Source organism: Ochlerotatus camptorhynchus, unplaced genomic scaffold (genome assembly GCF_037179485.1).
Source record: "Ochlerotatus camptorhynchus isolate MF236.1 unplaced genomic scaffold, CSIRO-AGI_Acam_v1.1 ptg000313l, whole genome shotgun sequence".
NCBI classification, from domain to species: Eukaryota; Metazoa; Arthropoda; class Insecta; order Diptera; family Culicidae; genus Ochlerotatus; species Ochlerotatus camptorhynchus.
This window is the reverse complement of record NW_027040801.1, coordinates 2,050,276-2,073,103: the sequence shown is the minus strand read 5'-3', so window position 1 is coordinate 2,073,103 and position 22,828 is coordinate 2,050,276. Positions and strand designations below refer to the sequence as shown.

At 41.3% G+C, this 22,828-nt stretch overlaps 1 protein-coding gene across 4 annotated transcripts in view; it reads left to right on the top strand.

Moving 5' to 3' along the window:
• mgl (megalin) overlaps positions 1 to 22,828 on the top strand; it is a 208,828-nt gene that overhangs the window by 91,103 nt on the left and 94,897 nt on the right. For 2 of the 4 annotated variants that reach the window (XM_065229285.1, XM_065229286.1), the window contains exon 2: positions 15,237 to 15,767. In XM_065229285.1, coding sequence (XP_065085357.1) covers positions 15,617 to 15,767 — 151 coding nt within the window. In that variant the 5' untranslated portion in view covers positions 15,237 to 15,616. Of the gene's footprint in view, positions 1 to 14,545; positions 15,768 to 22,828 lie in introns of all 4 variants that reach the window. The other 2 variants (XM_065229284.1, XM_065229287.1) reach the window with 1 other exon arrangement.

The window sequence follows — 22,828 nt, the reverse complement described above, 5'->3', positions numbered from 1 at the left end:
AAAAATTTAATGATGAAATGATTTGCGGGTCGAATATCAGCCATCACCGTGGAGCCGTCGCCATTGGGATGGTTGACCTTTTCACGAATAGGAAGATTCGTTAGAGAAGATGGCGCGAACGCTAGAGAGCGTGAGCCCTAAAAAGATATCGATGCTTTATGACCTTTGATTTTATGGGGGTTGGGAAGTCGTAAAGTCTTGTTTACACTCCCTACTGCTGGTGGCAGGCGCTGGGTAATTTTTGGTTCGAAAATAAAGATAGGCCTTGGAGTCTTGTTTATTCACCTGCTTATACTGAATAGAGAAAACAGTTTTGAGGTTACCAAAAATTTATTTTGGAATTCTCGTGAAAGTAGTTGCAGCTGAAAAACTACTTAATACATTACATGAACATACGAAGGTCATTCCCGATAAACCCAGCTAAGCTAGGAAGTTGAATTACTTGAACAATGTATAGTAGCTCGCCTTGATTGAGATTCTCATGACAAAGCTTAAGTACTACAAGGCTACATACAACATTCATAAAACCCAGAGGCAGCTTTGCCTATATTACATCCACTACAACATCATTAAGACTAGAATCTGTCTAGTTGGCCCACGCTGGAGAAGGTTTTGAAGGGTATATTTTCGAGGCACTTCAAGATTGATTTGTAGCACCCTGCGCTTTGGTCAGAGAGCTATGGGGCGTCGTTGTGCGAATTTACTTACTTACTTAAGGGTCCTGTGCACCACCAGCGGTACAAAGGGGCAACGTGAAAGACTTCCATCCTGGGCGACTGCTCGCTTTTGCCTTGACCTGGGCCCAGGTCAGATTCCTATCGACTTGCTTAATTTCCTTATTGAGGCTCTGCCGCCATGAGCCCCTGGGTCTGCCTCTGCTGCGATGTCCTGCCGGATTCCAATCCAGCGCTTGCTTGCAGATTTCGTTTCCGCCCCGTCGAAGTGTGTGGCCGACCCACCTCCATTTTCGCTCTCGAATTTCTGTTGCTATCGGCTTCTGATGACATCGACGATGGAGCTCGGCATTCGAGATCCAGTTGTGAGGCCACCAGGCACGAATTATATACCGCAGGCATCGGTTGATGAAGACCTGCAGCTTTTGAGTGTTCTCCGCTCATACACACCACGTCTCGCTGGCGTATAACAACACAGATTTCACGTACGAGTTGAAAATTCGGATTTTGGTGCGTTGACTTATCTGGTTGGATCTCCATACGCTTCGTAAACTCGCAAAGGCAGCCCTAGCCTTCTTGATTCGGGTACCTATGTCGCTCTTGGTCCCGCCGTCCGACGCTATTTGGCTGCCAAGATATAGGAAACTTTCGACCTTCTCCACTGCTTGCCCCGCTACCGTAAAGTTGGAAGGGTTGCCCGTGTTGAAATCCAACGATTTGGTCTTATTGACGTTGATGGTGAGACCCGCCGCAGAGGAGCGTTTGGCTAGGTCATTGAGCTTACTCTACATATCAGAGCGCCGTTGTGCTAGTAGAGCAACATCATCAGCCAAATCAAAGCCGTTGAGATGTTCCATGGTGATAGCCTGCCAAAGCAGCCCACGGTTCGGTACACGGTCAATTGCACCTACCATGATCTCGTCGATTACGATGAGAAACAGTAGCGGTGATAGTATACATCCTTGTCTCACACCAGCGACTACCCGGATAGGGTCGGACAAGGCTCCGTTATGCAGGACTCTGCACGTGAAAGCCTCATACTGCGCTTCGATGAGGTTGACGATTTTATCCGGGACTCCCTTGCGTCTCAGGGCGCCCCACAGATTCTCGTGATTGAGACGGTCGAAAGCTTTTTCGTAGTCAATGAATACCAAATAAAGGGACTCTTGGAATTCATTGACCTGCTCCAGGATGATGCGGAGCGTGACGATATGGTCCACACAAGATCTTCCGGCACGGAATCCTGCCTGCCGCCGTCGGAGAGTCGCGTCGATCTTCTCCTGTATTCGATTCAGGATAACTTTGCACAGAACTTTGAGAACAATACACAGTAACATGATGCCTCGCCAATTGTCGCACACAGTCAGATCCCCCTTCTTTGGGACCTTCACTAAGATGCCCTGCATCCAGTCGGCCGGAAAAGTCGCGGTGTTCTAGATATTACAGAATAGTTGATGCAACATTTGTGCGGATAGCATGGGGTCAGCTTTGAGCATTTCTGCTGATATGCGATCGACCCCTGGAGCCTTGTTGGATTTCATGCTTCGGATAGTTGCTTCAATCTCCTGCAGTGATGGGGCCTCGGAATTGACGTGAGTGATGCGCCGCACCCTAGGCGGATCATGCCGAGATGTTGATGGCTGGTTGGCCGTCGAAACTTGAAGAAGTTGTTCGAAGTGTACAAACCAACGTTTAAGCTGGTCAGTGGGGTCGGTAAGCAATTATCCAGTCATGTCCTTCACTGGCATCCTCGGGTTCATTCTTGCTCCGCCAGGTTTCATCTGTGCTTCACTCTTTCTTCTGGGTGCGCAGCTCACCCAAGTTGTTCTCGCTTGTTTCTATAAAGATATTCTTGATGGCCGTCGATTGTTCTTCTACGCTGCCACCTTCTGGAACGTCCGCAGCTCGAGTCTCAAGTTCTTCAACAAAAGACCTTTTTACCGCTGGATCTTCAAGTTGGCGTGTGTTGAACCGTCGTCCGAGTCTCCCCTCCCGTCGCTGGATCCGCGCCATGCGTAGGCGGATTTCACCGATTAGAAGGTGATGGTCAGACGCGATGTCGGCGCTGCGTTTATTCCGGACATCAAGAAGGCTCCGGCTCCATTTTCGTCTGATGCAGATGTGGTCGATCTGATTTTCGGTATGTCCATCACGGGAAACCCACGTGACTTTGTGCACTGGCCGATGGGGGAAGAGCGAGCCACCGATCACCATGTCGTTATTGCCACAAAATTCTGCAAACAACTCACCGTTCTCGCTCATTTCGCCGAGACCATGGCGTCCCAAGACACGCTCATAGTCCGTGTTGTCGGAGCCGATCTTCGCATTGAAGTCGCCAGTGTAGATCTTGATGTCACCCTTTGGAACCTTATCCACGACGGCATTCAGTTGACTGTAAAAATTCTCCTTGTCCTGTAGCTCGGCAGCATCGGTTGGCGCATAACATTGGATTATGGTAAGGTTACGAACCCGTGTTCTAAATCTGGCAACAATTATCCTCTCATTAACAGGCTCCCACTTGATGAGCGTAGCACTTGCCTGGACGCTAAGTAGGAGACCAACTCCACGATGGCGGGGAGCGTTTTCACCTCGAATACCAGAGTATAGTAGTACCTGTCCCGACGGCAGTTTGTGTTCTCCAAAGTTTGGCCAACGAACTTCACTCAGTCCCAGGATTTCTAGCTTCATGCGTCACGCCTCGTTGGCGAGTTGTGCCAGTTTACCCTGCTGGGCTAACGTCAATACATTCCATGATCCAATTCGTGTCCGTTGTTTTGCGCTAAAAGTCGTTGCCGTTATATCAGTTCGATGTCTTTCTCTGTTGGTTTCTGTAACAATTGTAAAGGTTTCAGAGACAGTAGGTGGTTGGCCTAAGGTCTCCTATCCGCCGTGATGAGGCTGCCATCTTAGGTGTAGCTTCCGGGGAAGAGCATTTCTTATTCAGCCGCTGGATGCCAGTCAGACGCTGTTTGAGCCGCACCTCCATAGTGAACAGACGCTCGGGTTGGCGAAGCATTTCCTCTATCACCGTGCTATGGTTACTGAGCCAGTGTTCGCGTCGCACCTCCTCACTCTGCTATTGTCGGATTGACAACATTGCCCAGCCTACGCCAACCAGCAGTATCCATGTTTCAGTTGGCAGTCTTTTGTGATCATATGACTCGTGGAGGCGTGAGGTAGGAACTTGTGAGGACCGGAGCTAGGTATATCGCTCCTTCCAGATTGTCACTCACCATTTTGTAGCCCGTCGAGTATGAGAGAGTGATTGCAGTTAGATAAAAAAAAATAAAATGATTCGATGAGCATCTTAAGCATGTTATGTCTGCTTGTCACTATCGCAACTCCGGGTAATCCGCGAAAATGCTTGCATTTTTTTATCTAGAGAGTGATTGCAGTTAGATAAAAAATGCAAGCATTTTTGCGGATTACCCGGAGTTGCGATAGTGACAAGCAGACATGACATGCTTAAGATGCTCATCGAAATTGCTTTTAACGGTCAATTTAGATGTTTCTTAGTTGATATTACCGCCAATTGTGGCGCACATAATCAATTTCCTTGCGTTTGACGTTTACACACTACATCCATGTGTTGAGTGTATTGCCCATACCCAGTGTATACGACAGATAGCGGTAGGGTTTACAATGATAAATGTCCAATGTGTTGTGTCTGTTTGTCTGTAATATAACGTTGAGGTAACGTTAGGATAAAATCAAAACATTGAGAAATATAACGCATCACTTTCAGGAATACTTCACTTCGCAACAGATGAACCATTCTGACGGCCATATGAGTACTCAAATAACCATTTAGTCACAATATAGATTGTATTTACTTACTTGGCTTCTGTATGCATAACCATGGTTAGTTGCACACTTAGAAATAATTAATTTTACACGTGACGGAATCCATCTTTGACATAAAAGATGAGACGTAAACAAACATGTCATGTAATATTAAGTCCTCCGAGACTGAAAAGTTCGTTTCTCGACGGAAATTACGTTTTATTGAGCTATATTTCGCGCCTGTTATGACTCAAACTTATGTCAAAATTGACGCTCGTATATGTCACTCTCAGAGCACCTAAATTTACATGAATTTTTCTAAGTGTGTGGGGAATCTGATGAAACTATCATTTCTTGAAACTAATCCCTTTCGTATTTCATTCATTCTCTTTTCTCACTTTGTATATAACACCATCTCATACTAATCTCTACATAGATTCAATCACTCATTCCGAGAACTCGATTAGAAGCGATTAAAGATGCGAGCCTTATGTCAGATGACCATGGCAATACAGTCACAGATGTTGCACATGAGATCGACCACACCAATCAGCGAGCAAGAGTAAACATCAAACCAATTACGGAAATTAGTGCGGATTTATCTCCCTAGAAACAAGAAAAACCCGGAAAAGGTAGAATCATGTCAGAACGGACCAAGGACGATCTACGAAAGTAAATTGCCGGTGAAGTGCGGAATGAAATGCGAAGCGTTAGAGAAAAAGTACAAGGGATTACGAAAGAAGCAATCATTGGCGCAGATCAGCAGAACATGGTTAGACCGAGCCTATTATTATTTATAAATTAAACATCAAAATTAAACTAAATACGCGCTAGGTTTGAAAAGAATATTTTCAAACCTGGAAGTTTGTATGTAATACTAATATACAATTTATAGAGGTAATACATACATGCGAGGCTTATTTTAAGTGAAAGTAACCTCGAAATGGGCGTGACTCTCCAGATATTCTGAAATGGGTTGCTGGATCTGCAATAGAACTATCACCTTTTACAATTTTTTTTTTAGCATTGAGCATTGACGACCATACATTTCAGTAGTTGTACTCCGTGATTGACCAGATTTTGCGGAAATTAGTACAAAGAACCATATGAATGGGGCTTGGGACTAGCAATCCATTCTCAGTCATATTTTCGAGGTTATTAACGGTGCCGGCCACGTCCTTACGGTCATCGGGGAGGGAAAGAATTGTTATTTCAACAACCGTTGCTACGAGAGACCCAGTATACCTCTGCATCTCTATGGTTGTCATGTGATGAACTAGCCTACGGCTAAAAATCACAAAAATAAAGAAAAAAAAAAAAAAACTCTATGGTTGTCACGGGAAGGACGTTTTTGTTAGTGGGAATGGTAAATTAGATCTGGATTCACATTGGAAAGTGATGCGTTCTTTTAAAACCTGTAAGAGCAAATGACGCGACCCTATAGTACTCAGTAATGTAAAGAGGCTTGGGTTTTAAACCACGATCTTCTGCTCAGTAAGCAAAAACGGTCGCTCTAAGGCCACCGTGCCCTTTACATCACAACAAGCTATGACCGACGATCGTTCATTATCGGTTACAAGAAGCTATTACAATAAAATGAAATCATCCAAAGTAGTTAGCAATGTCTTCCGAACCGATTCAGGCGTACGTCACATTTGTCTAAATATACTTATTACTTTTCTGAGTCTTTCCTCCAATTTCTGTTATTAACGATTTTCGACAATAGAGGCCTGGATATATTAACTTAGTAATGTAATGAGGCTTGGGTTTTAACCCATGATCTTCTACTCATTGAGCAAAAACAGTTGCTCTATAGCCACGCCACCGTGCCCCTTACATTACCACAATCTACGACCGGCTCAACAAAAAGTTATTCAAATGAAGCGACGTCTCTGAAAGCAGCCAACAATGTCTTCCAAACTGGATCACGCACACACCCTTCACTCCGAATACGGTGGGTAAAAAACTTTACGCCCACTACGAAGCCTCCGAAAAGCGTTTAACGGCAAGTTTTTAATGGCATAACTTAGCCATTTCTAGATGAATTAAAAAAAGTGTGGTACGTACCTCTAGAATTCCTAAGGTCTGTGGATTATTTTAATCGTAAAAAGATTGAAAATAGGGTCGTCTACTTTTTTTTGAAAGTGAAAAGGGTCGTTACACGTTTTTTTAAAGGTGTGTTTATGGGTTTTGCAAGTGGCTTAAGATCTATAATTTAGATTATTGGACACAAATGTTCATAATTAGCCAGAATACAGTCATGGTTCCTACATTTGGATCCAGGAGACGACGGAACAGTACTCGAAAGATCCGGAACATATGTAAAAGTGGTAAATTCACGAACCTGATCCTAGAGCTCAGTGTTTTTTTTTTTTTTTAAACATTAGGAACTGTGGTAAGATAAGAAATAATTTGGGTACTGACATAAACATGGACCTGGATAGCCATGGGACCGTCTTCCGGAAGATCCGTAACATTCGGAAAAGTGGTTAATTCATGCAACTGATCCTAGAGCTCCGTGGCTTTTTTAAACATTAGTAACTGTGATATAAGATAGATTTTGGGAACGTAACATAAACATTAGACTGATGCAAAATTTGACTTTTTCGCTCCACAGTGCTTAAATGGTTTCCAATCGGGTCCTGATTAGCCTCCCAAAGCTACAACTCATTTGGTTAGGAACAGACTTCGCACAAGCCATTTGAAGTTTACATGTAAATTACTATGGGAAATCTCAACTTTTTGTTCATTGCCTTCTAGTCTTTTTCCATATTGAGCTGCGAAACAGTTCGATTGCTATTCTTATAGAAAATTTTCACAGCTACAACTTTGCTGAAGATCGTTTCTATGTAAAACGAGACAGGAAAAAGTTATTAATTATTTAAGAGATTGGTAAACTTATGACATGATCAAGCAGCTGCTCTGTAGGCAACACTGTATTTTGCAGTGTGACATAGTAGCCATGATTTTTGTGTCCTATTCAACGCCCCAGAAACACCAATGTTGCCTGCTGAGCAGTTGATTGAGCATGATCATAAGACATCAGCGTATTGAACCATTGATAACTTTCGATCCTTGCATTTAATAAAAAGTGGTCTTCAGAAAAGTTGTAGCTGGGAAAATTTCCTGCAAGTAAAGTTGAAAGCTTTTGAAGCAGACCGATATGGTGAATTATTAGATAGACATGAACAAAAATCTTGGTTTTACCATAGTAATTCCCATACAAACTTCAAATGGTTTGTGCCATCTCAGTTTCTCACCAAATGGGTTCAAATTTTGAGAGGTTAGTCAGGATCCGATTTGGAATCGTTTAAGTATTGTGGAGCGAAAATTTCAAATTTTGCATCACTCTAATAAACATGGACCCAGATGGCCATCAAACCGTCCTTTGGAAGATCCGGAACATCCGTAGAAGTAATCAATCTATGAAAATGATCCTAGAGCTCTGCGGTTTTTTGAAAATAATTGACACTGTCATATATATATATATATATATATATATATATATATATATATATATATATATATATATCAATTGGGGGTTGTAACATAAATATGTATCTAGAACGCCATCAGACCTCCGGAAGATCTGGAACATCCTTAAAAATGGTCAATACACAAAGCTAATCCTAGAGCTCCACGATCAATTTAAGGTCATGAAATAATCAGTCGTCTGGAAGATCTGGAACATCCGTAAAATGGTCAACCCATAAAACTGATCCGAGAGTTCCACGGTTTTTTCAAAAACACGTTGAACTGTGTTATAAGAAATAATTTGGGGTCATTACATAAGCATGGGCCCGTATGACCATGGGAGCGTCCTCCGGAAGATCCGTAAAAACTGGCGCGTTTTTTACGCCGCGGTAGCGGTAGCGAATAAAGGCGCTTTTGCTAGTTTCTTTGCAAGTAGAGGAAAATACGTTGAAGTATTTTGGAAATTTCCTTCATTTTAGTAATATTTGTTTACAGTTTTGTTTGATAATATCACAGATTTCTCACCACTGGTTGTCACAGAAGTTCATGGAAATTTAAAGAAAGGTTGTCAATCTTTAGAAAAAATTACAAAACTCAACTTCCCCTGGAATGCATATCATCAGAAAAATTTGCAGATCTTCGGGAAATTTCATCCGGGAAGTTCGCAGAACTTCAGAGAAATTTGCAAAACTTCAAAGAAAGTTTGTATATCTTTAGATAAATGTGCAGAGCTTCAGGAAAATTCGTAGATCATCAACTTTGCAGAATCTCAAAGAGGTTCACTAAGCTTCAGAAATGTTGATTGATCATCAGAGAAATTTGCAAAACATAAGGGAAGCTCACAGAACTTCAGGAAAGTTCGTAGATCATCAATGAAATTCAAGTTGAAAATTGAAAATTCAAATCTTCCGACGAATTTGTGAAAGTTCAAGGATGTTCATAGAACTTCAGAGAAATGTGAAGAACTTCATACCTGTGACGTATTGAGCTGTAGAATATTTCCAGAAGAATCCGGAACTCACCTTTGAATTCATTTGTCATGCTCCTAAAAAATGTAATGGAATTATTCTCAGAACTGAATTTTTTTCTAAAATCTCTTTGGATTTCTCCTTCCCTTGGAGTTCAACTTACAGTTTCTAAATTTTCCTTATAAATAAATGTAATTCTACTAACATATTCCTTGATTTAGCATAGCATATGCAATTGTACAAATCGTGGGTGGTCAACTATCTTCACAAATACCTTAGATTTCTCCTCCGGAAGCTTCTTTGAAGGGCAGTGAGTTTATAGCAGTTTACCGATCTTTGTACAAGTTGAGCGAATTCCAAGTAGAGCAAGGAATTTTGTAGAATTTCTTGGGACTACATAGAAGCTCTACTAGAATTTGGAGGATTTCGGGGGGATTCAAAGAGTTTTGTAGATGGGAATATTGTAGAAATTCCAATGATAGTCTGATATCTTGATCAAATTTAAGGGACTAGTAAATTAAATTTACAAGTTCAGACATCTTTGAAAAAATAGTTTCAAACCAATTCTATTAAGGTTTCCGTTTTTGGCATTTTTTTATCACCTGAAAATCACTTTCGGTACAAAAACCCCGCTTCTTCGGCGGCAAAAACGCTGCAGACAGCTAATCGAAAGTGCACGCAAAAGAAACGCTGCAAAACGCGTGAACAGCGTCAACTTGCCGCGTTGGTTTGAGCGCTTCCGAAAGCCGTCATGCATTTATAACGCGGAGAATTTTCCACCGCGAATTATTCACTGCCGCCGCGTTAAAAACTGTATTCTGGCTTATTATGAACATTTGTGCCCATTAATCTAAATATAGCCCTTAAGTCACTTGCAAAACCCATAAACACACCTTAAAATAAAACGTGTAACGACTCTTTTCGCTTTGTTTTTTAAAGTAGACGACTCTATTTTCAACGTTTTTATAATCAAAATAACCTACAAACCCTAGGAATTCTAGAGATACCACAATTTTTGAAATTCATCAAGAAATGGCTAAGTAGTGCCATTACAAACTTGCCGTTACACGCATTTTGGAGGCATCGTATCGGAGTGTTAATACCAAGGAAATACTGGAGAACAATAAAATAAAAGCCTGTAAAGTTTTGAGCGAAATTTTCATACGCAAATTGTGAAGACTTCGAACGTGTCGCAAAACCAAAAAGCGGGAAAAACCGGGAAATTGCTAATCGAAATTAGCTGGTCACCATGAATGTGGAGGATTTCGGAGTGAATTTATGCCCTATGGTTGAGTTCGGAAGCAGTTAGAAAAGAACTTCCAAGCATAAGTAAATTGCAATGCCAAGAGCTCTTGTCGTATCATATTTTTCACTGTAAATCATCGTCACTTAAACACTACCGCCATCTATTGAGTACAGTGTCACGTGCAGTACGGTCAACAGATAGCGGTAGTGTGTAAACGTCAAGGAAATGCGTGTTCGATAAAAAAAAACATGCAAGAGGTATGTCTGTTTGTCTGTGGTATACTTTTCAGAATAACCTCAGTAGCCTTCTATAAGTGATATTGAAATTCTACTGAAATTTGCCTTGGTAATACACTCACTTGGAATTCATCCAGAAATTTCTTAATTTAGTTGGAACTTTTCTCTGAATTCCATTGGAACTCTTCTCAAAATTTGATTATCATAGTATTCCTTAGACAACATTTTCTGAATTCCCGTGCAATTCAGCTGAAGTTAGTTAGTTATTTTTATTAAAGAGGCTGTCATCAACCTTTGGCTTGTTCAACTCTGGAATTCATCTCAAATTTCCCATAAAATATCACTCTAATGGGGCCTCCCTTAGCTCAGTCGGTAAAGGCGCAGCTACAAAGCAAGACCATGCTGGAGGTGGCTGGGTTCAATTCCCGGTCCGGTCTAGGAATTTTTCGAATTGGAAAATCTCTCGACTTCCCTGGGCATAGAAGTATGATTGGACTTGCCACCAAATCATATCAATGCAAAAATGGTACAGGCATCGAAAGCTCTCAATTAATAACTGAGGAAGTGCATCTAGAACACTAAGTTGAGAGCACGCAATAAGCTAGTATGCGGTATGCAATAAGCTTGAAATGCGAAGAAGAAGAAGAATCACTCTGAATTACATTAAAGATTTAATAAAATCCTTGGAATTATGCCTAGAACATTGTAGGAAGTCACATTCGTTTTTCCCCCCGAAAAGAAATCCTTCTCCATTTTGAGCTAGTCTCATCGGCCGTGTACGGCGTCTAACGATGTGACAACCAGGTTTCTGCATTTTCGAAACAAAGAAAAGAAAATGAACTCTCCGCAGAATCGCTTCATTTCGAGCAATATCATGTTCGTGTAAGTCATCATGTTTCTTGTCATCGACTCACGATGAACATTCCTCTGTTCAAACATGACTGGACTATTGCTTGTTTCGTTCGTCAAGTGCTTCAGTTCATTTCATTTGAAGCGAAGACTTGTTTCAATTGACGAAATGAATGCCTCGAAAACTGCTTCCTTCGTTTTTTCGTCACATGTCTTTTTCCAATCTCTAGAAACCCCGATTGCAAAAATACATATATTTATGGGTATTTTTCAGTGTTCAGTATTTTGACATATTGTAGACGAAATAAGCGTATGTGTCAAGGATAGGCAAATAAGGTAGTGGAATTAAATGGAAATTAATATTTTCCACTTTTTGTTAAATCGGAAGCTGCCATCCAAGGGGTTGGTCACTCTACACAGTGTGCCAAAATCAAACTTGGGCACCCCCGGGCGTCGTCATTGACGCTGTTTGGCACCCATGGTTACAATTTTTATTATATTTAAAGTTACTGGCAACACTGAACTTTTTCTGCGCTTCAGTGTGCATGTGTCAAAATGTGTTATTGATGTTGCCATAATATAATCAAATTATTTTCAAAACAACCGTGAATCTCCACCAAGTCTCGCCATGGATTCTCAAAATCGTTACACCCGTGACGGCAGTCGCATCCACATTTCCTCCCAGACGAAGAACAGATGACAGCGGTATCTTGACCTGACCGAGGTTTCCGGCCATGGCTAAACGAACTAGCGATGCAGCTCTCACGCCACCGCTACTACACCACCAGCACTTTATGATGGCGTTCACCGCCAGGGCTGCGCTCGGGAACTCCACCAATCCGGAGGAGGAAATTTCCGATATCAGCGGGAACATTCGCACTTGCGCATGCAATCAGCAGCAGATCCTCGGACGGCATACGGGTGGGGTATTGAAGAAGTGGAGAATGCGATTTGTGCTGGCCTGGGAAGTGATTGTTCTTGGAGGCGTTGTAGACCTTGAAGCTGATCGAATTGTGCGGCAGGTTGTACGTTCGACTGGTTCGACAGCGATGGCGTTCCCATCTACCCTCTTTGGTCTTCAGGAACTTTATTCTGACAACATTTCCATACAGGAAGGACAGATTGAACAGCTTATCGGTGTTGGCTGCGTTGTTATCGAGTCCCTAGACCATCATCACTGCGCCAGTGCAATTACTTCTTCTACTTCATGGCACTGCTGATACAGCTGCGGCACACTGAGGTACACTGAGAAAAATGTTGGCGCAAAGTAAGTGTGTACACACAGAGATTATTTTACTGGGGTCAGTAATTTTTTACTGGGTTTTCAAACAGCTGAAAAAGTCAGTAAACTGAAAATAACGGTCACACGTAATGCAACGAACAATTTTAACATATTTTATTTTTATCATCAAATAAATGTAATAAGAACACAGTCTGTATAAATTTCAATAAAAAATCACTTTTATACAATTTTTTACAATTTTTTTAAGTTTACTGACTTTTTCAGCTGTTCAAAAACCCAGTAAAAAATTACCGAACAGGGAGGCCGTGATTTTGTGTGTAGAGTGACCACCCCTTGGGTTGAAAGGGATCTGCTCGAAGAGATGACGGAATGACTTTCAATTGTAAGTGATGGTTGACAGCAGTGGCTTTGTTGGGTCCTGATGACAACCGTCACATCCCCAGGTGATCTGAATCAAAACATACAGGTAAACTCTTTCATAACCTCGCAACCGGCCGTCTCTCTCTGTTCTCTCGATAGTCATAGCAAGTGAGCACGTGAACTTGAACGCGGTTGATTACAGCCTAAAAGCTTGATAAATTTTCAATAGTTTACTAATGATAAATTAGTATGATCTTTATACCAAACAAATCCTACATCAATTCTGAATCAAAGGGTTTGAAAGGAATTTAAATCCATTGATAAATGGCCAAGTTGCAAGCGTTTAAATCCTAGCACTATTTCGTTACATAATTTTTTGATTTGAGCCCAAGTATATTCCACAAAGTACTACGTCAAAATAAGGAGTATTCAAAGTATGTTTCAATGACATTCTCTTAACACTTCAAGCGACCTTAGTTGCTTTTTAGTAATCTATTTTTTTAAAGTTATGACCATTTTAAGCGTCTTCAGGATATAATTAACCTTCTAAAACTGTTTAGTGTAAACCAATAAACACTCCAAAAGAATTCTGATAGCCTGTAAAGATGATTACTATATTTTATATAGCTTACCAAGAGTGTCATTAACATAGCTATTTAACCACATTTTAATATGTTATGAACAATTCTCAAAAATACAATAAACTCAAATACATTTCAGCTTATTGATCATTTATTATTCTTGCAAAGCACAATTTTGGGAAAAAGTACGTTTTGCAGCATTTTGGACGTTTAATTCGCAAACAACACCCAGCCCATTATCTGTCTCACTTAAATCAATACGATTATTGGTTGTCTACCCCTAATGAAGACATTGCGTCCATCTTGTTGAAGATTTTTTTCTAAATACACCTGGCATCCCTGCCGAACGGGTCGGGACAAAAAATGCTCAAGGACAGAAAATGCCCTACACGCTAACTTGAAAGTACCCATTAATGAGTAAAAAAAGACCCATTTTGAAGAAAAGTGGCTTAACTCATTAATGATTAAACAATTTTACCCATTAATGAGTATCTGTTACCCATTAATGATTAACAATTACTCATTAATGGGTAACAGATACTCATTAATGGGTAAAAAATTTACTCATTTAATGAGTTAAGCCACTTTTCTTCAAAATGGGTCTTTTTCAACCACTTTCAAGTTAGCGTGTATAGAACAAGTGTGCTCTGAAAGATCGATAAAGGTATTCCACTATCCTTGAGATCTTCTCTTGAACAGGTGTTCAACATTCATCTTGATAATTCTATGCATTATTTGCAATTTTTTCTCAAATCTTTAAAAAGCCTAATCCACATTCATGGGGCTAGATCCGATCGAAACGGTCGATTATCCTACGCCCAACCAGCATCGCAACCAATTTGCATATTTCATCTTAATTTTACTGCTGCCCATCCCCAATCGCTATAAACTATCTGCTAAATTTATAATTTCCATTCCGTAAGTTCCGCTGCCAGAATCACAGATTCCCAAGCACGTGAGCGCCTTCCTAGAATCCAACCTCGAATTGATGTTTATTAGCAATCTTCCTCCCAGAACCAGCCAATCGTGTATCAAATTTCGCAAAGACAACAACGAAGAACAGCACAAATCCCATCCTCCCTTAAATACATTGTACTAACGTCAAACTGTTTTCTCTTCTCTTCTTTCCAGAAGTCCGACTCCGACGAACCGCAAGCTTGTACGTACCGTTTCGGGTGCGGATGCCCTTCTAGAACCGCTTGGTTGGGTCCGGGAAAACCCTGGGTGTCGTCATGGCAGCTCATTGACGACTGTTGACGATCCAAAGTGGGGGTGAGCAGTTTGAGCCTGTTTTTCAAGTTGGCCAAATTCCCGACAGCACTGTCATCGTCAGTGTGTGAGGGTCGTTTGAATAACAACAACAACAGTACCAAACAGAAGTAGAAGAAGACCAATCTTGATTGCGCTCTAACGTTTGGTCAAGGTGAACCCCAACTCATCAGCACACCGTGGGTTATAATTAGATTTTGTTTTTTTTTTCTTCTTCGCCTTACAAGCTTAAGATTGTGCGCGGTGATTTTTTGCTTTTGATTTCTGCATGTAATATCGATTCTTGATCTGGATTGAAATTGAGATCTCTTCGGCAAAAATTGAAAGTCATTCTGCTGTGATCCACCGTATGTGCACCGCGCGCCGGGTAGGCTCAGTAGCTATTAGGTAGCCGCAAGTGCAGCACGGCAGAAGGTAATAAGGAAGGAATGCTGCCGGAGGTGCTGGCTGCTGCAATTGAAGACGCGAAGGCAACGGCGACGACGACGACGACGACAAAGAAGAAGAATACCGATCGAGTTGAGTGATTTAATGATCATTTTCTGCACTTCAGGTTTTAGGTTGTAAGTTGAGCGAGAAGAAGTGAAACAAAGCAGTGAAGATCAAAAAGAAGGAAGTCCGTGAAGTGTGCAATCGACAACGGGAGCCTGCACCGGGCGCAGTGCGTTTCGAAAAGTGTTATTCTCGACGAGAGTGACCTTAACCTTGCGGGCTGCGTGCGTGAGTGCAGCTGCGAGTGTCTGTTGCTTCCGAGAAAATCGTGAGCGGAAAGCACAAAAAGGATTAAACGTCCGTTTGTCTGTGAGTGTTGTTTGGACGCAAGGGAAACCTTGGACTTGGACACGGTGGACGCCCCTTCGGCGGTGAAGGTTCTTCGGCTGGCTGGTTGCCGCTAGTTCCGGCACACTCCGCTGTGCTTGTCGGTGCAGCATCATGGGGACGCAGGGCCGGAGGAGGGCGCAGGATCATGATCGGTGGAAAACGATGCGCAGTCTGGCCGGTCCGATGCTGCTGACCGGATGGTGGTTCCACGTACTGCTGGTGGCCACGACGGTCCGGGCCGAGTCTAGCAAATTAGAGTTAGGTGAGTAGTACCCACGTCAAGTACCATACTCTGAACCTGTAGCTGTGAATAACCGATTTAGCTATGTTGTTCGCCTGGGAGAAAACCAAAATGCAAATAATTGTAGGTGGCGGGATTGTTTGTGGGACAAACGGCGAGGTCGTTGAACCTCTGTTTTTTTTTCTCAGTGTTGCGTGTTGTGAAATGTTTTGTATTGTTGATTATGTTTATGCTTATTCATGGGCCTCATGAAACATTTTCGCGTTGCAAGTTGGTGGCAAAAGTTGACTTGATATCGCAGCAATTTTTCACGCGCGGAATTAGCAACTAAATTGAGCTATTGTTTGCGCTGCCGGTTCATGTTTTGCTGCCAAAACCTCCGGCTGATGTTGGAAATTATGACAAATTGGACGACCTTGGTACTGTGCCATGATGGAAACAGTTATTTATGAAGGTAGTGGTTTATTCAGAGGCCGGGGGTGTTGCTCAACAATGTTCTGCATATTTAGGCATTTCGTTTGCATTTTTCTACTTTGTATGAGCTTTTCTTGTATTTTTACAGTTGAGATTATGCTTCAAATCGTAGTGTAGACTACGGGAAGGTACAAGGGATAAGTCTAAAATCTAAAATTGCAACCATCACGAAAAGGTGTTAGGTTGTGAACGCGTATAACTTTGTCATTTATGGATGAAATTGAAATCCAAATACACCAATCGATAGGAAATAACTAGGCTTCCAGGAAGCTTTTCTTTTTATTCTCTAACTGAAGTTTCTTTTTAAATCGCTTGGAAGTTTCTCCTACTTTTCCAGAAAACTTCTTTCAAAACCAAATATGGAAAGTGCTCCCATATTTTTTCTGGCTTCCCCTGAAATTTTGTTCGTCTACAATCGAATGTTTTTTACTTCACCCGTAAAATTCTTCCGTTTTCTATTGGTACTTTCTTTTAACTTCCCTCCAAGATATCTACCATTTTTCTGGAACATTTCTCCACAAACCTTCTTGCAGCAATTCCCAGAACTCTTCCACGTCCAGGCAGTATCTGTCTTCTGACATCCTTCCAGAAGATTATTCAGGCTTCTACTGAAGTATCATTCAAACTATCTCAGGAGGGTACTTCTAGCTTCCTTTCTCACCAGTAAATTTGTTCAGCTTCGACTGTAATTTTATTTTGAGTTCTCCCAGAAGTAGTTTTCTACGTCCACTGAAAGTACATTCAGACTTGCTTCCGTATGTTTATCTCAACTTATACTGCAAGCTTCTTCTGGCTTCCCCTGCTTTTAGAATTGCCGAGAAATTGCAGCCGACATTTCTCAAAAGTCTCTATCAACTTCCCTCGGAATATTCTTACAATTTCCTGTGGGATAGTCCTTCAAATACCAAACAGAAGACACACTTCTTTTGGAAGTGTGTCTTCTGACTGTTTCCGGAAGTTCGTCCAGACTTTCCGTAGAAGCTTGTTCAAACTTTCCTCGAAAGCTAGCAGAATTTTTCTGGAGCGCATACAAATTTTCTGTATGTTTCAAAACCTTCCAGAAGTTCGAATAAAATTTGCTTTTGTTCTGTTATATTTTGAAGAATTTATTCAAGTTTTAAAAAGTTCTGCAAATGACGAAGAAGTTTTTACGAGACCGTTGTGGTTCTCCTGCGAAATTTTCAGAATTTGTGGAAACTCTGTTGAAATTCTGGAAACACTTTTTAGAAGTTTTAGATTTTTTCCTAAAATTAATTGAATTTTTCTAAAGTTCTGGGAAGAACTTTCCTGGAGTTCTGGGAAGAACTTTTCGGAAGTTCACCGAAGAACTTTTCCAGAGTTCGTGGATAAACTCTAGATAAACATTTCAAAAGGTCCTATCTGCATTGATCGATTCTCTTCATCGAATTTCTCTTTCATCAATAACTCAGCTGCAAAACCTTTCCCTGTTGTATTTGACGTTTTGGACGCTAGATAAGAAACTCCTCTATCAAACAATGTTGTAGAATTAGCGCTAAATCTGTTTGCATAGCAGTGGTTATGAAAAGAGAAGGTCGGTGAAGAGAATCGATCAAAGCAGTTAGGACCATTTGAAATGTTCATCGAAAACTTACCAGAACTTCAAAAAAGTTCATCTCTGAAGTATTGGGAAGAAGCTCCCTGGAGTACTAAGATGTACTTCTCTCAATTTCTGCGAAGAACTCCCTTCAAGTTCTGGGAAGACCTTACCTAAAATTCTGGGAAGAACATTCTTAAAGTTTCGGGAAGAAGTTTTGGGAGGAGCTTTTCTGAAGTTCTGCGAAGAAGTTTCCCTAGCAGCACACTTGGCGCGAAACGGTTGAGGCTTCTTGCATGTGACTTATTTAAATCCTAATCAAGTTGTTGCAAGATCCTGTCACAGTTTTGTGGTGCTTGGGTTTCTGAAGTTCTAAGATGAACTTCCCTCAGGTTTTGAGAATAAATTGCCTCAAGTTCTGGGATGAACTTTTCTCAATCTCTGAGATGAGCTTCCCTTAAGTTCTGAGAAGAACTGCCCTAATGTTCTGTGAAGAACATCCCTGAAGTCGTGGGAAAGTTTTTCTAAAGTTCTAGCAAGTACATCCTTAGAGCTCCATAAAGAATGTGTTTAAAGTTCTGGGATGCACTTCTTCTCAAGTTCTGGGAAGAACTTCCCTGGAATTGTGGGAAGTAGTTCCCTGAACTCTTAGGAAGGACTTTTCTGAGGTTCTGGGAAGAACTTCCCTAAAGTACTGGGACGAACATCCATTAAGTTCAAGGAAGAAATTCCCTAAGGTTCTGAGATGAAGTTCCATGAAATTTTGAGAAAAACTTCTCTCAAGTTGTGGGAAGATTTTACAGGAGCAGTGCCGGTGGTGTAGTAGTGAGCGTGATTGCCTCTCACCTCAAAGGGCCTGGGTTCAATCTTGGCTTTCTAAAGTTCTGAGAAGAACTTCCCTAAAGTTTTGAGAAGAATTTCCCTAAAGTTCTGAGAAGAAATTCCTTCAAGTTCTGGGATGAACTTTCCTCAAGTTCTGGGATGAGCTTCCCTTATGTTCTGGGAAGAACTTCCCTAAAGTTCTGGGAAGAACATCCCTGAAGTCGTCGGAAAAATTTCCTTAAATTCTAGGATGCACTTGTTTTTCCCCTTGATTTGTTTTCCGTACTGAGTTCCAAAGCTACTGACGCCTGACCAACGCCTTTACTTCCCTTCCGAAGGAAGGCGTGATCAGAGATTTTATGCCTCAGAACATCCCGGCAGCGCCGACTGGGATTGAACCCAAGCCTACTGGGGTGAGAGGCAATCACTGCTGTAGGATACCTTACCTTACCAATCAGACTAAGGCCTTGTTGTCCTTTGCTATCCGAAGAAGTCGTATCCACTCTACTCGATCCATGGCCACACTTCGCCAACCTCGTAGTCTGCGAAGGGTCCGCAAGTCGCCTTCTACTTGGTCGATCCACCTTGCCCGCTGCGCGCCTCTTCTTCTTGTTCCTGTTGGGTCGCTTTCTAGAACCATTTTCACTGGGTCGTCGTGCGGCATTCTTACGACGTGCCCAGCCCACCGTAGTCGCCCAAGCTGGTGCAATTTGTGGTTCATTCGCCTCCTCCACGTTCCGTCATCCATCTGCACTCCACCGTAGATGGTACGCAACACCTTCCGTTCAAAAACACCAAGGGCGCTTTTGTCCTTCACGAGCATAGTCACGGTCTCGTGGCTGTAGAGGGCCACCCGTCTAATCAGCGTCTTGTAGATAGCCTACTTCGTGGTGAATTTTATTCGCCCGGAGCGTTCTCGGGAGTGCAAAGTAGGCACGATTCCCTGCCATAATGCATCTTTGAATTTCTCTGCTGGTATCATTTTCGGCGGTCACCAGTGATCCCAAATACACGAACTCATCGACCACCTCGATTTCGTCACCGTCAATCTGAACTCGGGGTGGGAGACTAACATTGTCTTCCCTAGAACCTCTTCCTGTCATGTATTTTGTCTTCGATGCGTTGATGGCAAGTCCAATCCGCCTAGCTTCAGCCTTCAGTCTGATGTACGTTTCCGCCATCGTCTCAAAGTTCCGTGCCATGATGTCGATGACAAGTTCCATGAAGTTTTGAGAAAATCTTCCCTCAATTTCTGGGAAGATTTTACTGCAGTTCTGAGAAAAACTTTTCTGAAGTTCTAGAAAGAACTTCCCTATAGGTCTGGGTAGAACTTCCCTTAAGTTTTGGGAAGAACTTCCCAGAAGATATGGAATGATTTTTTATTAATTTCTGGAGAAAAAAACTTCCCTAAAGCTCTTGGACGAACTTTCCTATAGTTTTGGAAAGAACGTCCCTAAAGTTCATGGAAAAACTTTCCCGAAGTTTTTTAACGAACTTTATTGAAGTTGTGGAAATAACTTCGCTGGAGCTCTGGGAAGAGCATTTCTGAAATTTTGAGAAGAACTTGTTTGAAGTTCTGGTAAGAATTTCTCTCAAGTTCTGGAGAGAACTTCCCTCAAGTTTTGGGAAGAACATCTCTGAAGTCCTGGATAAAATTTCCCTGGAGTTCTGGGAAGAGCATATCTGAATTTATGAGACGAAATTTTTCGAAGTTCCGGGAATAGTTCTAGTTATAACTTCCCTCATGTTTTTGGGAAGAACATCTCTGAAGTTCTGGAAAAAACTTCCTTAAAGCTCTAGGACGAACTTTCCTATAGTTTTGGAAAGAACGTCCCTAAAGTCCATGGAAAAACTTTCCCGAAGTTTTTTGACGAACTTTATTGAAGTTGTGGAAATAACTTCCGAAGAGCATTTGGGAAAAACATATCTGAAGTTCTGGATAAAATTTCCCTGGAGTTCTGGGAAGAACTTTTCTGCAGTTCTGAGAAGGACTTTTCAGAAATTTTGCTGAACAGTAACTGAAGTTCTGGAAAGAACTTCCTTGGAGCTCTGGGAAGAGCATATCTGAAGTTATGAGAAGAATTTTTATGAAATTCCGGGAATAGTTCTAGCTATAACTTCTCTCATGTTTTTGGGAAGAGCATCTCTGAAGTTCTGGAAAAAAACTTCCTTAAAGCTCTAGGACGAACTTTCCTATAGTTTTGGAAAGAACGTCCCTAAAGTCCATGGAAAAACTTTCCCGAAGTTTTTTGACGAACTTTATTGAAGTTGTGGAAATAACTTCCGAAGAGCATTTGGGAAAAACATATCTGAAGTTCTGGATAAAATTTCCCTGGAGTTCTGGGAAGAACTTTTCTGCAGTTCTGAGAAGGACTTTTCAGAAATTTTGCTGAACAGTAACTGAAGTTCTGGAAAGAACTTCCTTGGAGCTCTGGGAAGAGCATATCTGAAGTTATGAGAAGAATTTTTATGAAATTCCGGGAATAGTTCTAGCTATAACTTCTCTCATGTTTTTGGGAAGAACATCTCTGAAGTTCTGGAAAAAAAACTTCCTTAAAGCTCTAGGACGAACTTTCCTATAGTTTTGGAAAGAACGTCCCTAAAGTCCATGGAAAAACTTTCCCGAAGTTTTTTGACGAACTTTATTGAAGTTGTGGAAATAACTTCCGAAGAGCATTTGGGAAAAACATATCTGAAGTTCTGGATAAAATTTCCCTGGAGTTCTGGGAAGAACTTTTCTGCAGTTCTGAGAAGGACTTTTCAGAAATTTTGCTGAACAGTAACTGAAGTTCTGGAAAGAACTTCCTTGGAGCTCTGGGAAGAGCATATCTGAAGTTATGAGAAGAATTTTTATGAAATTCCGGGAATAGTTCTAGCTATAACTTCTCTCATGTTTTTGGGAAGAACATCTCTGAAGTTCTGGAAAAAAAACTTCCTTAAAGCTCTAGGACGAACTTTCCTATAGTGTTGGAAAGAACGTCCCTAAAGTTCATGGAAAAACTTTCCCGAAGTTTTTCGGCGAACTTTATTGAAGTTGTGGAAATAACTTCGCTGGAGCTCTGGGAAGAGCATTTCTGAAATTCTGAGAAGGACTTTTTTGAAGTTCTGGTAAGAATTTCTCTCAAGTTCTGGAGAGAACTTCCCTCAAGATTTGAGAAGAACATCTTTGAAGTTCTGGATAAAACTTCCCTGGAGTTCTGGGAAGAGCATATCTGAAGTTATGAGACGAAATTTTTCGAAGTTCCGGGAATAGTTCTAGTTATAACTTCCTTCATGTTTTTGGGAAGAACATCTCTGAAGTTCTGGAAAAAAAAACTTCCCTAAAGCTCTTGGACGAACTTTCCTATAGTTTTGGAAAGAACGTCCCTAAAGTTCATGGAAAAACTTTCCCGAAGTTTTTTAACGAACTTTATTGAAGTTGTGGAAATAACTTCGCTGGAGCTCTGGGAAGAGCATTTCTGAAATTTTGAGAAGAACTTTTTTGAAGTTCTGGTAAGAATTTCTCTCAAGTTCTGGAGAGAACTTCCCTCAAGTTTTGGGAAGAACATCTCTGAAGTCCTGGATAAAATTTCCCTGGAGTTCTGGGAAGAGCATATCTGAATTTATGAGACGAAATTTTTCGAAGTTCCGGGAATAGTTCTAGTTATAACTTCCCTCATGTTTTTGGGAAGAACATCTCTGAAGTTCTGGAAAAAACTTCCTTAAAGCTCTAGGACGAACTTTCCTATAGTTTTGAAAAGAACGTCTCTAAAATTCATAGAAAAACTTTCACAAAGTTTTTCGACGAACTTCATTGAAGTTGTGGAAATAACTTCGCTGGAGCTCTGGGAAGAGCATTTCTGAAATTCTGAGAAGGACTTTTTTGAAGTTCTGGTAAGAATTTCTCTCAAGTTCTGGAGAGAGCTTCCCTCAAGTTTTGAGAAGAACATCTCTGAAGTTCTGGATAAAACTTTCCTGGAGTTCTGGGAAGAACTTTTCTGCAGTTCTGAGAAGGAGTTTTCAGAAGTTTTGCGAAGAACATCCCTAAAGTTCTGGGGAGAACTTCTTTGAAGTTTTGGCAAGAGATTTCCTGAAATTTTGGGAAGAACTTGCTTGATATTCTGGGAAGAATACCCCTAAAGTTCTTAGAAAAATTTCCCTTCCCTCCTTTCTTAAATTCTGTGAAGACTTCCCTTCATTTAAGGGAAAAACTGGCCTCAAGTTTTTTTTTTCCCTTGAGTTGTTTTCAGTC